The sequence below is a fragment of the Pipistrellus kuhlii genome, unplaced genomic scaffold (assembly GCF_014108245.1).
Source record: "Pipistrellus kuhlii isolate mPipKuh1 unplaced genomic scaffold, mPipKuh1.p scaffold_m20_p_6, whole genome shotgun sequence".
Lineage (NCBI taxonomy): Eukaryota > Metazoa > Chordata > Mammalia > Chiroptera > Vespertilionidae > Pipistrellus > Pipistrellus kuhlii.
This window is the reverse complement of record NW_023425562.1, coordinates 21147596-21168394: the sequence shown is the minus strand read 5'-3', so window position 1 is coordinate 21168394 and position 20799 is coordinate 21147596. Positions and strand designations below refer to the sequence as shown.

Below are 20799 nucleotides of genomic sequence, written 5' to 3'. Positions count from 1 at the left end.
GTTCATGGTGGAAGAATTGCAAAAAGCGCACAGAAGCAAAACAAAAAAGATTTCAATTTACACGCCACTGTGGTCCTTTCCCCAAAGGTATGATGAGAGCAGCATTTAGGGAGCATGATGTACAAAGCACTGTGCTAGGATAAGTCTATTCTTATCCTTATTTTACAGAAGAGGAGATTGAGGGTCAGAGAGGTTAAGTGTCCTGGGCAAGGTCAGACAGCTTCCGTGACTCTACCACACATGTGCTCAGCCACTACCATACACAGCCTCCCCATTTGAAGGGGGCCTTCATCACTTGGGCCTCCTTTTCTCCCGGTTCCCTGAGTCCTGCAGGATGTTTTCCTCTTCCGAGAGAAGCTGTGGACATGATCTCCTCCAAAAACCGTCAGCACCATTACTATACAAGGATGTGTTCCTCCCCCAAACTCAGTCCACCTTATCTCTAGAAAAACTATGACTTGCCCTGGAGAAGGGGGGAAAATAAGCCTCTCCCCACCCCAACTCCACTCCCCAAATCACTGGATTTGGGGTCAATTCAGCAGGCTGTGGAAAGAAGAATGGTATGTATCTAAGTTTCACATAGACTATTGTCTTACATGAATGCCTGATAAAGGAAAGACAATGGCTGCCAGATGGGGGCTGGGAGGTGAGATTTCCTAAGTGGAGATTCTAGAAGCCGGCCTGGGAGTTCTAAAGCCCGGTCCTCCTGACAGACAGGCAGGCAGCCAGGGTGGGGACATAAGAGATAAATGTGGGGTGGGGAAAAACACAGCCAGGGACTCCAGCCCAAGAAGTTTGGCTAGCACTGGTCTGTTGAGAATGGGAAATGGAGGCAGGATGCATTAGCAATGAACTTGGTTACTGCTATAAAATCTGAGAGGCTAGGGCAGCACTGTCTAACAGAAATATAATATGAGCCACATATGTAATTTTAAATGCCCTAGTAGTCACATTAAAAAATAGTACATCTGCTGAAACCGGTTTGGCTCAGTGGTAGAGCGTCGGCCTGTGGACTGAAAGGTCCCAGGTTTGATTCCGGTCAAGGGCATGTACCTTGGTTGCGGGCACATCCCCAGTAGGGAGTGTGCAAGAGGTAGCTGATCGATGATTCTCTCTAATCGACGTTTCTAACTCTCTATCCCTCTCTCTTCCTCTCTGTAGAAAATCAATAAAATATATATATTTTAAAAAATAGTAAATCTATGAAATAGATTGCTCTCACAAATAATGAGCTTCCCTTGGTCTTAGCAATCAGGGGTTCCACACTCCAGTGCCCTCAGTGCCCAAGTAGGCAACAGAAATAAGTGGATGGCATATAAGCACATTTCATTCTTCCCTATAAAAATAAGCAGCATAGCAAACACAATGTTCTGTTCACTAATGTAACTTCAGTGCAAGAATACTAGGAAGGGTGGTGCCTATGGCAGATCAGAGCAAGTACTCCGGGTCTAAGTTAGCTCCGGTGGGCATTTGCCTCCCTCATGGGGAATCAGTGTTGCTAGAACTTACAATTTTTGGAAAGGAGCTGGCAGTTGGAATTTCTACAAGTTATTAGTCAATTCACGTTTTATTAAAAAGCAACTGGGTGGGCCAGATCTCAATCTCTGGTCTTCTTCAAAACCTTGACCATGCCCTGGCCAGTGTGTCTCAGTTGGTTGAGCATGGTTCCATGCACTAGGAGGTTACCAGTTCAATTCCCGCTCAAAGGGACCAGCTAGGGTTGCAGGCTTGATCTATGAGGGATCATGCAGGAAGCAGCTGATTGATGTTTCTCTATCTCTCTCCATCTCCCTTCCTCTCTCTCCAAAAGTCAACAAACTATTCTTTAAAAAACAAAACACACACACAAAAAAAACCTTGACCATGTTTTACAGAGGAGGAAACAGATTTAGAGTTGTTAAATATTTTCCCAACTTCACAGCAAAGACAAAGAACTAGCTCATGAGGTAATTTCTGCTAATAACCAACATCGATTTTCTCTATTCTTTTAAAAAAAATATACATATTTTATTGATTTTTCACAGAGAGGAAGAGAGAGGGACAGAGAGATAGAAATATCAACGAGAGAGAATCATCGATCAGCTGCCTCTTGCATACCCCCTACAAAGGATGTGCCAGCAACCAAGGTACATGCCCTTGACCGGAATCGAACCTGGGACTTTTCAGTCCGCAGGCCGATGCTCTATCCACTGAGCCAAACTGGTTTTGGCGATTTTTCTCTATTCTTATCGAGAATTTACTAGGTGCCGGGTTCTGTGCTGAATATACAGTATGACACCATGAAGGAGATGCTGTTTATGATGATGCCAGATTTAGACAGGGGAAGCCCAGGCTGAGATAGGTGGAGTAAATTGCCTACGATGACACTTTGGGGCTTGAACCCAGGTCTGTGTTTGATTACAAGATTCTAGATGGCCCCCTCTGGCTCCGTTCCCTACTGCCTCACCACATGAAGAACCAGGCGTCTGGTGGTTTTCCAGGTAAGGCTCTTCAAAGGGTCTGAGGCTATGGGGTGGACAGCATCCTGCACCTCCACACTTCCTTTAATTCCTCCTCCTGCCCCTCCCCACTTCCTCCATTGTTTCATTCCTGTGAACTGGCTTCAGGTGAGACTTTGTTTGAAGAAAGGATGCCATTGCCTTTTTACTTTTAACACATTGCGGACAAATCACGAGAATTCTCGCTTCATATTACACAGTGTTTTACAAAGTATCGTACTTTAAAGAGCTATTAGCTTGTAAGGATGTGTAATAAATAACTTCAAAATGCAGTGGGTATTTAATCTTAAAGCTTGCGTTTTTATTTTTTATTTTTTATTTTATACTCGTTCAATAGAAACTTATCTGGCCACTGGGTAAAGCTGGCAATAAAACTACTGGTCTGCAATGTGTTAAGTTCGAAAACTCCTGATTACCCAGGTTCCTTGGTTTACAGGGGAAGAAACTGAGGCCAGGTGGTGGCAAGAGCCTGATGTCCCTCTGTAAGTCAGGACCAGAGCCAGGACCAGAACTGGACCCTGGAGGTCCAGCCTGGCAGCTAGGCCTTGCCTGGGAAGCTGCCCATTGGGTGTGCCAGGGCCTCCCTCCCGCTCCTCTGGCCTCTCTCCAGGAAGGGCCAACTGCTCTCTGTCTCACCACTTCCCGGGCCCTTCCTCACGCCTGTTTGGATAACCTTTTCACCCCTCCGCCTTCACAAGCTCTCCACGAGGTATTGCTGCCTCTGCTGCCTGTCTCAGGGAATGCTGGGCCTTGGCGGTGTGGCAGCCCAGGCTTGGTCAGTCTGGCGGCAGACAGTTCTCAAACAGTGGCCGTCTGGGCAGAGGGAGGCCTGTTTACCCAAGGCAGGGCCCAGGCAGAGGAGGCAGCTTTCTCTCCATGCCACTGGTCTGTCCGGCCACTCAGCATACTGACTCGGCTCTCCCCTTCTGGATTTGCTCATTCCACAAATATTTATGGAGTGCCTACTGTGTGCCAAGCACTGTTCTTCATGATGAAGATGCAGCAAGACAGCCAGATACCCTGCTGCAATGGAACTTACACTGTAGTGGAGGAGACAAGTGATAAACAGACCCAGGAATGCAGCAGAGACTCCAGTGCTGTAGAGGATAACAGGGTTGATACTGAAGGTTGGAGGTGGGTCAGCCTTAGATTCAGGAAGGCCACTCTCAGTGAGGAACATCGGAGGAAAGACCCAAACTATGGGAAGAAATAAGTAATGGGGAGAAAGGGTGTTCCTGGTAGAGGGAACAAGTGCAAAGGCCCTGGGGCAGGAATGTGGCATAATTGAAGGATAGTAAAAAGATCAGTGTGGCTGAAGTGGAGTGAGCAAAAAGGAGAAAGACAGGAGAGGCCAACAGAGAGACAGACTGATTTAGTTCCCCAGGGGCCTTTTAGGTCTGGAGAAGATCTCAAGTTTTCTGTTCAGTGTGACACAAGCTTCTGGGAGATATTGGGCAGGAATAAAACCTGAATTTCTCTTCTTGCTTTAACTCTGCTTTTCCCCTCTTTGTCTTTCTGCCCCACGACTCTTATTTCCAGGTACACTTGAGAGTGTTTGAAATAGCATTTAATTACTTCCTTTACCTTTTTAATTTCTTATCAAAGCTATGTAGGAACACAATCAAAACAAATCAAATAGTTCCATAAAGCTGAAACTATATAGCAGTAGTGCTGGCCACTCTTTCCTGAACCTGATCCTCACCACTCAGAGGCAACTACTTGCAACTATGTTAGCTGGTTCCCCACCCCCACTCCCCCTGGTGCTTTCCTCTGCGTTTCTAGATATGATGGTTATGCTGCTACTTCTGGATTTTTCAGTCTTAGGTATAATATGTTCATTTGCTGATAGGAAAGATCCTACAAACTATTTCCCAATTTGGAGCTAAGTCAGTATTCATTGTTTTCATGGGCATAATTATGCCACTATCATCACTATAATTCACAGTTAATGTCATCTGTGCATGAACTAAGGTCTTTCCAGGTGTTATCTTGGTTAATCTTCACAATAACACTATAAGGTAGGTGTTGGTCAACATAAAAATAATACTGATACTCTACACTCAATGAAATCATTTGCAGTTTGAAGAAGATTCTTGCAATCATCCTTGATTTGCTATCCTGAGAGGTAAACAGAACTGGCATTACATATATATTATTATTATTATTATTATTATTATTATTATTATTGATTTTCCACAGAGAGGAAGGAAGAGAGATAGAGAGTTAGAAACATGGACCAGCTGGGGATGTGCCCACAATCAAGATACGTGACCTTGACCGGAATCAAACCTGGGACCTTTTAGTCCACACGCTGATGCTCTATCCACAGAGCCAAACTGGTTTCGGCAGAACTGGCATTATTAACCCCATTTTTCAGAGAAAGACATGGTGCCCAGAATGATAAAGAAAACTCCACTTATCACAATGGGGTGTGGTGGTTAAAATAAAACCCAATTTCCAGCCAAGATGAAAGGAACTGGGGTTCCTATGTAAAGGAGGTAATTCTTCTATCTTATATTGGGGTGGCTTGTTGCATCTGCTAATGTTGTCCTTACTAATACGATACGGGGTTTAAACCCTAGCTTTGCCTTTCATAGGCTGTGTGGTTGGGGTAGGTTATTTAACTTCTCTGAGCCTTTGTTACTTCTGAGAAATGGGTATGATGACAGCACCTACCTCAATGGGCAGTTGTGAGGTTAAAAGAGGTAATTTTTATAAAATATTTAGAACAGTGCCTGGCCCATAACTGGAACTCTATAAGTGATCAAATAAACCCAAGATAGGAAGTTAATGAGCCAGGAACTATATCTGGGCCTTCTGTTGCCAACTTCAGTGTCTGACCCCAAAGCCCCAGGTACCTATGTTCCTCTTTATGATTTTTACTATATCTGCCTAGTACCTGTATATTATTTACCTATAATGATTTACTTGATATTTTCCTTTCTTTTGAAGACTTTAGTTTTTAAGAGCATATCTTATATTAATGCTTTAATATGCTAGTTAAACATCTTTCTAACACACAATAAAATAAATCCAATGTGATTTAAAACGTTTTGTCCATGTACAATCTAAAGTTGGCCCCATCTCCTGGTGGGTACACCACAGGAGAAGAATGCTATTTTTATGCCTATAAAAAACCTTTGGAAACATTCTGACCAGTGGCTTTTAAATCATTTTGATTATGACCCTCAGTAATTTACATCATATACTTTATATTCAGCAGCAATGAAAGTGGTAGTCAAAATAATACAGACTTGCCCTGGTTGGGTGGCTCAGTTCATTGGAGTGTCATCTGTACACCAAAAGGTTGAGGGTTTGATTCCCAGTGAGGGGACATATCTAGATTCTGGTTCAATCCTAGTCAGGGCATGTATAGGAGGCAACTGATAGATGTTTCTCTCACCCCTTTCCCCTTTTCCTGTCTCTCTAAAAATCAATAAACATATACTCAGGTGGAGATTAAAAAAACAAAACAAATACAGACTCAGGAGTCCAACGGCTTGTCTTGGAATCCCAGCATCATCTCTCTCTTAAAAAAAAAAAAAAAAAAAAAAAAAAAAAATATATATATATATATATATATATATATATATATATATATATATACACACACACACACACACACACACACACACACACACACACACATATATATATATATATATATATATATATATATTTACTGATTTTTTACAGAGAGGAAGGAGAGAGAGAGAGAATTAGAAACATCGATGAGAGAGAAACATCGATCAGCTGCCTCTTGCACACCTCCCATTGGAGATGTGTCCTCAAACCAAGGTACATGCCCTTGACCAGAATCGAACCCGGGACCTTTTAGTCTGCAGGCTGACGCTCTATCCACTGAGCCAAACCGGTTTCGGCCCTGCATCATCTCTTAATGGCTATGTCACTTTCGCTGAGTGACTCAACCTCTGTGCCTCCATCTATAAAATGGGAATGACAATAATAGTACCTACCTCATAGATCATTGTGAAGATAGAGTTAATATGTGTAAAGTCCTAGTAAGTGTACTATAAATGTCTACTCTTGTCACAACCCCCAAAGCACATCCTAAGTCTGAGCTGCTATTATATAGCCCTTTAAATGCTACTATAAGAGGTAGCAGTATAGATAAAAGAATGGAGATTTGGTATGAATAGATTTTGATCACTGATTTGCTGTGGATGCAGGGAAACTTGATTAACAACTCTGAATCTCAATTTATGTGGTCATAAAATGGGGATAATACCTCCCACCTTGATGGGTTACTGCAAAGATTATATAGAAAAAACATATAAAGTAACCAGCATCCTGCTCTTTATATAAAAGGGGGCTAACCAGAAACAAACTGTTACTTCTTCTAGGATAGGGGTGTCGAACTCAATCAGAGAAGGGGCCAAAATCTAAAATCCAGCCTAAATCACGGGCCGAATGGTTTACTGAACAGTCATAAACTGTCATTGTGATGGAAACGCAGCGGAGTGCAGTGATGACAGCGCGGTGCGGGCCACATTGCAAGGCCTGGCGGGACGGATTTGGCCCGCGGGCCTTGTGTTTGACACATGTGTTCTAGGACCTACCCTTATGCTGGAGGCATGTGAGTCAGAAAAAAATGGAAGGCATAGTTCCTGCACTTAAGCACCTCATAATCTTTATTTTTATTATTGATTTAGAGAGAGAAACATCACTTCTCTGTTCCACCCATTTATGCATTCATTGGTTGATTCTTATACTTTTATGTACTCTGGCTGGGGATAAAACCAGTAACCTTAGCCTATTGGAATGATGCTCTAACCAACTGAGCTACCCGGCCAGGAGGCATCTCATAATCTTTTTAGGAACAAGATAAATCATTCATGAAAGAATCAAAAAAGTCCTAAGATACTTCAATAAGGATTGGATTAGTTGCAGTCAAATGTAAGTAAAACCAGTGCAGTTATGGCCATGCTCTGGGCCTCCTCTGTATTTGCTGCTCCTCCTCCTTCTCTTCTTCTGGTTTCAGCTTAGCTATCAATCCACCACCTCAGGGTCAGAGGCCTCTGACCTTTCCCTTCCCCTTTCCCTAAGTCCCTTTGTGTTCCCATAGTGCCCTATTTGTCATATCACGGCCCTGTCTTTGATTGCTGCTGGTCTGTCTGCCCACCACATTGGGCACTCTGCAAGATCCGATGCTATGTTCTATTCTCCTACATTCCCCAGTGCCTAGTGGAATGCCTCGCATACCATAGGCCCCCAGGAGTTGTTCATTGAAGAAATGAACAAGTGAACAATGAATAGATGTAAAAGCTTTCCAAGTAGAGACAAGAGGCACTCTGCGCATCCATAGCCTCCCTTTATAAAATGAGACAAAGTAAGGCAAATGGTTTCCGAACTCCAGCGGACCCAATAGCCAAAATCATAAAAGGAACTTAATGAAAAATTAACGATTCTTGCAAGTTATTCCACAAAACTCTGTTTCACCAAGTCTGAAGTGGTGCCCCCAAATAGGTCAGTTTTAAAAAGTTTCCCATATGGAGCCCAGTTTGTGACCCATACATAGGGGTATTGAACCATACTTAGGGGATCAAACTGAAATTGAGGTAGGATGGTAAGATGATGTGGACAGGGGAGGAAGGGGAAAAGGGTGGGGAGACTATATTTTGGGAATGAGGGGAGGGAGCAGCATGCCTGATACCTGATACAATCCCATAGCTCACTAGTATCTGGGGTTCTGTCCTACTTTGGGCCTATTAACCCTTTAGGGAGACAAAGCACTTTATAGTTTACCTTTTATCCTTCATCCTCACAACAACCAAGGTTCATTTGATGGATAAAGAATTAAGGAACAGATTTCTTAAGTGTCCACCATTGTACAGCTGTAAGTGGGTGGGCCACTTAACCAAACTCCTCAGACAACAGCCTCTGATGTGAATTGAGGCTGATGCCATTGATCCAAGGAATTAGGCCTATGCACCCAGGCTCATCTAGCACTTAGAAACAGATACAGTGCCCTGATGGAGGATTGTTGACCAGTGGCTAAATCACCCTGTCTCCTTACTTGTCCTGTTCTGTGTACTTACAAGTAATGCTATCCCAGCCCAGCCTAATTTATCTCATCCATCTATCCATCTTTTCATCTACTTACCCATCCATCACCTCATCTATCCATCCACCCATCTATCAGTTACTTATTCATCCACTTCTCATATCCACACATTATATCCATTCATCCATCCCATCCATCCATCCATCCATCCATCCATCCATCCATCCATCCATTCATCATCTTCACCAGACACCCATACACACATAACATCTATTCATTAATCCATCTACCCATCTACCCATCTATCTTCCCAGTTATTCATTAATCCATTGGTCCCATCCATCCATCCAGCCAGCCAGCCAGCCAGCAATCTATTCTTCCATTCCATTTCATTCTGTTCAATTCCATCCATCTACCAACACATCATAGCCATTTATCAAACCATCTACCTATCTGCCCATCCATATATTCATTCATTCATCCATTGATTCATTAATCCATTGGTCCCATCCATCCATCCATCCATCCATCCATCCAGCCAGCCAGCCAGCCAGCAATCTATTCTTCCATTCCATTTCATTCTGTTCAATTCCATCCATCTACCAACACATCATAGCCATTTATCAAACCATCTACCTATCTGCCCATCCATATATTCATTCATTCATCTATCCATCCATTCATCTTCCCATTAATTAATTAATTAATTCATTCATTCAGTAATATAGACTTTATCAAAATCTACATGGGACCAGAACCTGTGGCTGCCAGGAATATAACAAGAAGAGATAGAAAAATACAGACCTTTCCCTTGAGGAGATTTGAAATGCTTACTTCCAAAATGACAAACTTCCAAAGGGTCAAAATATATACTCAAGGGAAGCTTATTGAAAGGAAAACAAACGTAGGATATAACAAAGCCAGGAGTCAGGTTGGCACACAGATGCACAGCATAGCATCCTATCCTTACATGGCTAAGATTGGCCCTGAACTTGGCACTGGGCTGTATTCTGGCACCCAAAGCAAATACGACAACCTAAGTCACAGTATGCTTAATCATGGCAGACACTACCCAGCAGCTATTCCTGCTTCCTGACAACACGGTGGTGTTATATGTATCCAGGACACATTTGGAAATGTCTGGAGACATTTTTGTTTGGCACAACTGATGGGGAGGTATGCGACAAGCACCTAGTAAGTTGAAACAGAGATGTTGCTATACAACTATTATGAGAATAAATAAAGTAACAGACACAGAACATCCATCCAACCATCCAATCATCCAACCAATGTTTGTTGAATACTTATTATGTCATTAGCACTACATGGAGGCTAGGATGAAGGGACGGGAGTGGACATCCTACAAAGTGGATAGACCTCAGATATGGTGAAAGGCTGTAGGTATATTATCATTATTACATTATCCTTTGGGAGGAACTCTATGGGCCTTCTGTTCACCCCTAGCCTGGTAGCCTGGAGTTCTCCTTCAGAATCTGATCATCCACAACAAGTCTTCCTCTGGCCACAGGGTTAACTAAGACTGCTATTATGTTTTAAGTTAGTATGAAGCACCTAAGGCAAACCCAGCCCCTATCTATGCAATATTCTCTAATCGTACCACCTTTTGTGAGGTAGGTCCTGTTGTTCTTCACTTTACAGATGAGGAAATAGATTCAGAGAGGGGAAGTGACTAGCCTGAGGTGGGGATAGATCCCCAGGCTCTTTTTGATTCTTCAGCTTCTGCTATTGCTTCTGCATCACAGGCTGCTGCTTGATGGTGGATCATAGATCTCCTGGACAGTCAGGAGATCAGTCCCTGCTTCCTTGAGGCCATCTGTTCTCCGCTAATGACAACATTAAATACTATTTATTAAGTCCTTACCATGTGTGTGGTGCCAAGGTCTTACAATCTTTCTTTCTTTTAGTTATCCTAAGTTACTTCATCTCAACTTTGGCAATAAGGTGACCAAGGCACAGAAATGTTGAATAATTCATCTAAAGTCACAGCTACAACTGAAATCTACAGGGTTCTGTGCATATGTGTGATTTAAATTGGTTTATAAAAGGCACCTAATTTTTAAAAAATCCAAAATGTAAAAAAAGAGTAAAACAAAGAGACATTCTCTTGAACCTCCCTCATGAGAACTGTCACCAGTCTCTGTGCACTTCCACTAATTTTCTATGCAAATATAAATGCCTGTACATATATATGCGCATATCATTTTGTTATCAGAAATGTAACATGCTACACAATTCTTCAGCTTATTTTTTTCACTTAATGCAACTTGGAGGTCCTTTCCTATCTGCACACAGACCTGCTTTTATTTTCCAACAATGGGAAAGCATTCCATTTTTTAAAGATGCATCATGCTTCATTTACCCAGCCTCTACTGTCCAACATTTGGGTTATTTCCAATTTTGGAGTCACACACACACACACACACACACACACACACACACACGCCCAGCAGGAAAGCCCAAATTCTTCACCATCAGTAACACATCTCCCTAACCTAAGTTGCAAACCAACATGAAATCCTTCTCATTTTCCCACGCCCCACACTATGCATTGCTTTATACCACTAACCCTTGCTGAATTATCCAGAGCTAATGGCTCTCATTAGGGGGGCTGGCCACCTTCCCACTTGGGCCCCATCCCACCTAGACTATGACCCAGCTCGACAACCAAGCCCAGTAAGTCCTCCAGCCCCATCCCCTATGAAATTTTGGAAGAACCCCAGGTATGCATCCCCAGAAAAACAGTTTCTCTGGGCGGAAATGAGCCAAGACACTGTGCTAGGGCTCCTGCAGGCTCTCCTAGCACTTCCCGTACCAAATCTGCCATGCCACTGTTTGGAAGCTTAGTGAAACAAATCACATGCTCACCCCAACCCCCCACCGCCTCCCGGGCTTCCAGCCCTTCTAAAGGAGCCCTCGGAGGGTCTTAGGTCCCCTCAGAAACACATAGGGGGCATCCCATGGTTTCCCAAACTTAACCATGATCCCGCCCTATTCAATCCTCCCCCAGTTCCAACCGCTGGCCCCACTCACCATAAGGACTCTCCACTGGAGCCCCAAGGGGCGTGTTCACACTGACCATGGCCGAGCCCACCCAGCCGGAGACCTGGGGGCATGGAGGAGCCGGGGCCCCACACACAGCAGCAGTGAGAGCCAGTCCACCAGGAAGGCAGGAGTGCAGCCAGCTGCCACCGCCCTGTTATCTTATTGATTCTTCTAATCACCCAATGTGGGTGGATATGTTAAAGAGTAACCAGTCACTTAGGGAACCTGTGGCTGGGGACTGTCACTGTTGCCATGGCAATAACAACCTGGCGAGATCCGGGGTCCACTTGGGCCCCCTGTCCTGCACTCTAGGGTTGGGGACACCTGATGCCAGAAGTAGGGGATACCAGCTCCTCCACCCCCAACTTGAGAGAAAGGACTGGCCAGGAGGGAATGGGGAGGTGAGAGTCCAACCTGGGTTGGGTTTTATGACTCCACAGAATGGGTGTGGCAGGAGGTGGGAGGGAGGAGTAGAGGAGAAAAAGGGGGTGGAGAACTGTATTGGGTTATTAAATGCCCACTGGATGCTAGGAGATACATATAGGCATTGCCACATTTAAAATATGTTTTATTTTTTATTAATTTTAGAGAGAGGAAGGGAGAAGGAGAGAGGGATAGAAACATAAATGATGAGAGAGAATAATTGATTGGCTGCCTCCTGCACGCCCTCTACTAGGGATTGCTCCTGGGCATGTGCCCTAACTGGGAATCGAACCCGGACCTCCTGGTTCATGGGTCAGTGCTCAACCACTGAGTCCCATTGGCCAGGCTACATTGCCACATTTAAAATACACCTGGGCGAAAGAAGTTGCTGCTTGAAGTCTCACAGTTGGTACATAGGTGGGTTGGAATTACCACTCCTCTTCACCTAACCTATATTTATCGAGCACCTACTGTATACTAAGCTCTGTGTTAGGTTCCAGTGGTATAGAAATGAGCAAAGGGTTGCATCATCCCTGCAGCCATGGGACCTGTGGGCTAATGAAGAAAATGGGCATTAGTCAATTAATATTAAAAATATTATTGCGAACTGATGCATGCTTTCAGGAATGGAGAAACACAGGTCTGATTCCAAGCCCACGGACCAAAGACATTCTGCCCACTCCCTCTGTTGGTCTCCTTTCCCATTTAAAAGGCAGCCTGCTGCCCTAACTGGTTTGGCTCAGTGGATAGAGCATTGGTCTGGGGAGTGAAGGGTCCCAGGTTTGATTTTGGTCAGTAGCATGTACCTGGCTGCGGGCACATCCCAAGAGGGGGTGTGCAGGAGGCAGCTGATCAATGTTTCTAACTATCCCTCTCCCTTCCTCTCTGTAAAAAATCAATAAAATATATTTTTTTAAATAAATAAATAAGTAAAAGGTAGCCTGCTGCTAAATGCAGAGCCATCCTGTATTTTAGCTTGCTTGCATACTAGACACCTGCTACCTGGCTTTTGGGGAATAGTCCCATTTCTATTATCCCAATGTTGGGTCTCGTACCCTGATTTGGGATTCAGTCTTCTTATGCTAGAGAGAGGTCCAAAGAGAGGTAGTAAACCTTTGGACTCAAACAAATCAGAACACCCAGCCCTACCACTGTCTTGCTGTATGGTTTTTGGTAAATGATGTCATTCCCCTATAGAAATACCTACCTCAGACACTGCTCCACTTCTAAGCTAGCTAATTGATATATTCCTCTTTTTTTTCTTTTTTTTTTTTTCTAGTGTGCTTGCTCAGTCACCTCAAAGGGACCTCTGGTCCCCTGAACACTGAGGCTGTATCCAGTTCTTTTTTCTTTTTTTTTTTTTTTTACTATATTTTATTGATTTTTTACAGAGAGGAAGAGAGAGAGATAGAAAGCTAGAAACATCGATGAGAGAGAATCATTGATTAGCTGCCTCTTGCACACCCCCTACTGGGGATGTGCCCGCAACCAAGGTACATGCCCTTGACCAGAATCGAATCCGGGACCTTTCAGTCCACAGACGGACGCTCTATCCACTGAGTCAAACCGATTTCGGCTGTATCCAGTTCTTTATTCCTTCTCTTTTATCCCTACCTGTATCACCTTCCTGTCTTATTTCCCTTTTGCCCACTTTAAAGCCACAGTTTCTGCCCGGCCAGTGTAGCCGAGTTGGTTGAGTGTCATCCTGTGCACCAAAAGGTCACTGGTTCGATTCCTAATCTGGGCACAGACCCAGATTGTGGGTTCGATCCCTGATCGGGATACATGATTGGGGTATATGCAGGAGGTAACCAACCAATGTTTTTCTCTCTCTCCCTCTCTTTCCCTTCCTCTCTCAAACCAATAGAAATATATTAAAAATAGTAAAAATAAACCCCGTTTCTAATCTTGCTTCTCTCTGATCCTTTCCAACCACCTGACAAAAACCTAAGCCTGAATGAATCTAAGTGACTTGCTTTATCATGCCTGCATACCAGAAGCCAGTAAATGCTAAAGAAAAAACACTCAAAGGACAGATGGGAGCCACCATAGTTTTACCATCCCCAAATTCCACATGGTACAGAGCTTCTGCTGTCTCTTCTCCTTGATCCTCTATTCTCCAACTCTGTATCAAATCTTTCCTCTCCTCACATCTTTTCCATTCTTATCCTCAGCAGGATGGACTTTATTTCCTCACATAGAAAACGGAAGCCTGAAACCTGGACCTGCCTCAAATCCCCACAAAAATTCACCTACATTTGCACTTTGCTCACCTTCTTTTTCCAGATCCACATGGGTTTGCACCTTACCCTTTCCACTGCTCAGTGCCCCATGTGACTATGTGTGATTCCTCCTATATATTCAACCTCTCCCTCTTTAGACTTTTAAAATCAATTTTATTGAGGTATAATTTCGTATAGTAAAAATGTACCCTTTGTAAGTGCACAGTGTTATAAACTTTGGGAAATGTATACTCCCTTTATTCCTCTGCAATCAATCCCCCAGGCACCTCCCACTCCAAGCAACTATTGATCTGCCTGCTGTCACTCTAGATTAGATTAGTATTTTCTAGAATGTCATAGAAACAGAATCAGAAATTTACTCTTTTATGTCTGACATGTTTGTGAGATTCATTCATCTATGCTCATGTCCTTTTTTCTTGCTAAGTAGTATTCCATTGAATGGATATATAACACAACTTGTTCACCCATTCACCTGTTAATAGACATTGAGGTTGTCTACTGTTTGGACTATTATGAATTAAGCATCTATGTATATTCACAAACTAGTCTTTGCATAGAGGTGTGTTTCATTTCTCTTGGTGATATGGTGTGTTTATGTTTAACTTATAAGATACTTTCAAACCATTGTCCAAAGTGGCTGTAGTATCTTGCATTCCTGCCAGCAGAGCAAGAGAGCTCCATATCCTAATCACCATTTCTTGTTGTCAGTTTTTTAACTTTAACCATGTGCTGTGATCTTTCCTTGTGATTTTGTTTGTTTTAAACTAGTTTTAAACGAAGAAAGTAATAAATTCACATGTTAACAAAACTGAACAAACAGTAAATAACAAAAAATAAACCTTTTTCGTACCTTAGTTTCCACATCTCACTCTATTAAATGTTTAAACAAATTCTTGTATATATTTCCAGAGATAATACAAATATACTGCTGGGGACTGAATTGTGTCATCCCAAAATTCATATGTTAAAACCCTAATGCCCAATCTGTATTTGAAACTAGGACCTTTTGGGAAGTAATTACGTTTAAATGAGCCTAGCTGGCATGGCTCAGTGATTGAGTGTTGACCTATGAACCAGAAGGTCACAGTTTGATTCCCCGTCAGAACACACGCCTGGATATGGATATGGGCGCTATCCCCGGTGGGGAGCACGCAAGAGGCAGCCAATCAATTATTCTCTCTCATTATTGAAGTTTCTATTTCTCTCTCCTTTTTCCTTCTACTCTAATAGCAATAATAATATTATTAATAATAATAATAATAAAAGGTTAAATGCGGTCATAAGGGTGGAGTTCTGATCCTATAGTATTAGTGTCCTTATAAGAAGAGATTTGAGAGAAAAGATTCTCTCTCTCTCTCTCTCTCTCTCTGCCTTATGGGACACAGTGAGAAGGCACTTGTCTGCAAACCAAAGAAAAAGAGCTCTCCAACTATACTGGCACCCTGAGCTACATTTCTAGCCTCCAGAACCATGAAAAAATAATTACCATTGGTTAAACCATCCAATGGTATTTTGTTATGGCAGCTTGAGCTAAAACACACACACAAATGTAAATGCATATAAATGCATGGGAACATATTAGACACACTGTTCTGCCTCCCTCCACCTTTAGTATCGAAGGACTATCTCCATATCAGCACACCTACCTCATTCTGTTGAGTGGCTGTGTAGTACAGTATATTTGTGTGAACATCGTGTGAACATTCTGTAAGTGATTTTGCCCGTGTCCTGTTGCTGGATATTTAGGTTGTTTCCAGGCTTTTGCCACTACAACAGCAACTGTCTTCATACCTGTGTCTTGACTCACATGATGAGGAGTATATCTATAGGACAAATGTTTAGAAGCAGAATACTATCAATATTTAAATATGCGATTATATATCTTTTATTAAAAAGAAAACTCTCTCACACTACCTGATTTGGCTCAGTGGATCGAGTGTTGGTCTGCAGACTAAAGGGTCCGGGTTTGATTCTGGTCAAGGGCACATACCCAGGTTGTGGACTCGATCCTCAACAGGGGGTGTGCATGAGGCAGCCAATCAATGATTCTCTCTCATCATCGATGCTTCCATCTTTCCCTCTTCCTTCCTCTCTGAAATCAATAAAAATATGTTTTAAAAATTCCCTCAATAACTCCTTTTCTTAGCTCAGCTACTACATCTGCTCTCTCCTCCATTTGCTGCTAAACTTTTAAAATAACAGTCTACACTAGCTCTATTTTCTCTACCGATAGCATTGCCTCCCACTCCTCTCCACACACACCTCTCAGTCTTCACTGGCAAGTTAGAATGACACCCATGTCTAAATATTCAATGGATACTTTGCTAGACCCCTAGCAGGATTTGACAGTTAATTCCTCCTCCTTTTAATAACATCTTCTCTTATCATCCATTCTACAATAGTCTTTTGTTTGTTTTCCTCTTTATCTCTTGACAAGTCTGCTTCTCTACCTGTCCTTAAATACTGGAATTACTCAGGGTTTAGTTCTAGATTTACTGTGGGTTTTTTTCCCCTCCATACTCTATTATCTCTCTTCCCATAATCTCATTCATTCCTATGACTTTATGGCCACCCATATACCTTATACTCATGCCTCCCAATTGTGTATCTTCAACCCAAATTTCTCCTCTGGCATATAAATTCCTACTAATACCTCCTAGATACTGCTACTTATATATTTCACAGACATATACACTAATAAAAGAAAAATATGCAAATTGACCATACCTTTGTGACACCCACTAGACAATCAGGAGTGAGTATGCAAATTAACCCAACAAAAATTGTGGATTATTTTGCATTTGCAGGCGCCAAGCAGCTGGGGGTGGGATGCTTGTATCGTTGCCATGGTGACAATGCAGGCATTCTGCACTGCCCCAGCTGCTTCGGGACTCTGGGCAGCCTGGGAAGGCAGAAAGGTGGCTAGATACAGGGGAAGGAAGGCCCATTCTTGCATGAATCTTCATGCATCCAGCTTCTAGTCTCAAATATAATATGCCCCAAATTGCACTCTTGCTCTTTGCTGCCATCAAAATTCCTCCCCCTAGCCGAAGCCAGTTTGGCTCAGAGGTAGAGCTTCAGTCTGTGGACTGAAGGGTCCCAGGTTCGATTCCGGTCAAGGGCATGTGCCTTGGTTGCGGGCACATTTCTGGTGGGGGGTGTGCAGGAGGCAGCTGGTCGATGTTTCTCTCTCATGGACGTTTCTAGCTTTCTATCTCTCTCCCTTTCTCTCTGTTAAAAATCAATAAAAAATGAATCTTAAAAAAAAAAAACACAAAAAATTCCTTCCCCTATACTTTTCATCTTGATAAAATTGTGTGTTCATCTACTCTCATTCCTTTATACCCAACCATTACAAAGTCCCCTTGAATTCCACTTCTTAAACATCTCAAAAACATATCCACTTCTCTTTGTTTCCAATGTCATTACCTTGGTTCAAGTGATCTTCATTTCTCACCTGGATTACCAAAATGCCCCTACCTCCCACCTCAGCTCCCACTCTTACACTCATCAAATCTTTGCCCCATTAATATATCCAGAATTATCTTTTCAAATGCAAATCTGACATGTCGTTCCACTGCTAGAATCTTTTTTTTTAAAGTATATTTTATTGATTTTGTACAGGGAGGAAGGGAGAGAGATAGAGAGTTAGAAACATCGATGAGAGTCATCGATCAGCTGCCTCTTGCACACCCCCTATGGGGATATGCCTACAACCAAGGTACATGCCCTTGACCGGAATCGAACTCGGGACCCTTCAGTCCCCAAGCCGACGCTCTATCCATTGAGCCAAACCAGTCTCGGCTCCACTGCTAGAATCTTGCTATGCCTCCCCATTTTCCTCAAGTGAAGCCCCAAGATTGTTCATGATTTGGCCCCTGCCTCCCTCACCAGGATCATCTCACTCCCTTTCCCCCAAGACCCAGCAGGTCGTCGTCGTCTTCTTCTTCTTCTTCTTCTTCTTCTTCTTCTTCTTCTTCTCCTTCTTCTTTTTTTTTTTTTTATATATATTTTATTGATTTTTTTTTTTACAGAGAGGAAGGGAGAGGGATAGAAAGTCAGAAACATTGATCAGCTGCCTGCAACCAAGGTACATGCCCTTAACCGGAATCGAATCCAGGGCCTTTCAGTCTGCAGGCTGATGCTCTATCCATTAGCCAAACCAGTTTCGGCCCAGCAGGTCTTCTTTAATCCCTGATATTGTTGTGTGCTCTCTCCCCCAGCTTTCCACCCCCATTGTCATCACTGCCTCAGAGCCTGACCAGCTTCTCTTCTTCACAAAAAAACATCCTTCTGCAGAAAGACTCCCATGACTACCCATTCTAGTTTAGACACACTCAGGTAGCATTGCCTGCCATTATAATAGTACTAGAGGCCCAATGCACTAAATTCATGCAAGGGACTTGGCCCTCGAAGCCCCGACTTTGTCCAGAAGGTCATCCTGACAGTCATTCTGCTGTTTGGTTTAATTAGCTCTTTATTATATAGGATGTTTGTATTCATCTTCTGTTTAATGCCTTACTGTCCCTCTAGATTATAGGGGTGTCGAACTCAATCAGAGAAGGGGCCAAAATCTAAAATCCAGCCTAAATCTCGGGCCGAATGGTTTAATGAACAGTCATAAACTGTCATTGTGATGGAAACGCAGCAGAGTGCAGTGATGACAGCACGGTGCGGGCCACATTGCAAGGCCTGGCGGGACGGATTTGGCCTGCGGGCCTTGTGTTTGACACATGTGCTCTAGAATTTTAAGCTCCAGGAATATAGAACACTACAGATCTCAGGGGTTGACAATGTTTCTGTAAAGGGCTAATTAGCAAATATTTTAGGCTTTTGTGAGACATGCATGTTTGCTGTGGAAATCTGAAAGCTGCTATAAAACATATAAACAAATGAGCATGGCTGTGTTCCAATAAAACTTTATTGAGAAAAACAGGCAGAGATCTGGGTTTGGGCCATATTTTGCCCAGCCCTGATCTATATCAATGGCCACTGTTCTCAGAGCTGATAGTTTTATAGCACTTATTTTGAGTAAGGCACTGTTTTTAGTGGTTTCCATGTATATAGTACATCCACTTAATGGTTTGGATGATCTTATGAGGCAGATTCTATTCGTGTCCTCATTTTCAGATGAGACTGAGAGCTCACAGTAACTTACCCAAGCACACCCAACCATTAAGTTAAACTTGTACCTAAGCAGTCTGGCTCCGGAGCCTATGCTCTTAACCTTCTTGGTTGGTGAATGGATGAACAAAAGAGTAATTAAATGAGACTGGGGTGTGGAAATCTTAGAAAGTATAATACACTGCAGAGGTTTGCAAGTTGGACCAGAGCTTAACAAGCCAGAATACTGAGGTCAAGGGAGTAACAAGAGCAGATGAATCCCATGTCTGCTCTTTACTAGCTATGTGACCTCACATAAACTATTGATTCAGGTTGCCACTTACATTTCCAGAACATTTGTGAAACTGACATAGCCTTTTTCTCCTCCCAATATAAGGACACTAATAATTTTATTAAAAACTTAACATTTATTGTCACAATTATTAAAATGAAGGAACATTTTAATACCCCTACCCCAAATAAAGTAGTAACATTATAATCTAAGAATAATGAACTTACAACAGTGTTCTTGTTTCTCTTATTTCACTCATTTCCAGCATTTGGAAAGGGGCACTCAGTCTAAGCCTCATTTTTTCTATCTGAAAAATGGAGTAATGCTATACAAACATTGCACACATGCACTGATCTAGCTGATGTGCTTGGAGTTAAGTAAGGGCTGAGTGGTTGTTAGCCCCCTTCCCTAGTCTTTCTCCTGAGCTGACTTTCTCTTCACTCAAATCCTTTCTCTCCTCTTTGACTCTTCTGGGAGCTGAGAAAAAGAGGGACCAAAAAGAGCCAGGGCAACTAATCTCAAAGGACTTTATTGGGGATGGAGGGGTGATATGCACAGGGTGTGGCCGGGGTGGGAATGGAAGAAAATTCACTCCTGGGAAAATGCAAGGACCCTAGGAAAAGGAGCCGGTTTCCATCCTGGTCTTTGAAACTCTCTCCAGCCAGCTGGGTGTGGGCCCCACCTGGAGGGCAAGGTCTGAGAAGAAATTTTACTATCTCTGAAGACAAAAGAACTTTTGTGTTAGTGGTATCTGGGTGGGGAAAGGTCGGGAAAGGGGAAGTGGTTAATGGGAATGAGAAAGAGATTCTACCGGAGAAATACAGAGTAAGACAGATAGGGACAGAGCTGGCTAGTAGATGAAAGGGAGAGACTAAAGTGGACAGACTGAAGGGAGAAGGGTAGGATAGATCCAGAGAGAGTTCCTCTGGCTAACTTTGGAGGGCCGGAGTCTGAACTCCAACCTGAGTGCTTTGGCAGACAAGCTATGCAGCTCTAAGTCACACCTCTTCACTGAGCCTCAATGGACCCATGTGTGAAAGTGGGGGGCTGACCCTGCGGTGGCTCTAGTAATATGAAATAGGAGTGGGGTGTTCACAAGCTAATTTCAATTATTATTTATTTATTTATTTATTTATTTATTTATTTATTTAT

The 20799-nt window shown here is 42.9% G+C and overlaps 1 protein-coding gene across 1 annotated transcript in view; it reads right to left on the bottom strand.

The window, feature by feature from the left end:
* The window catches only part of HNF4A (hepatocyte nuclear factor 4 alpha), a 60036-nt gene extending 48312 nt beyond the window's left edge, over nucleotides 1-11724 (bottom strand). The window contains exon 1 of the mRNA XM_036418281.2: nucleotides 11575-11724. Within this exon, the coding sequence (XP_036274174.1) occupies nucleotides 11575-11623 (49 nt within the window). The 5' untranslated portion in view covers nucleotides 11624-11724. The remainder of the gene's footprint in view (nucleotides 1-11574) is intronic.
* Between the last annotated feature and the right edge of the window lie 9075 nt (nucleotides 11725-20799).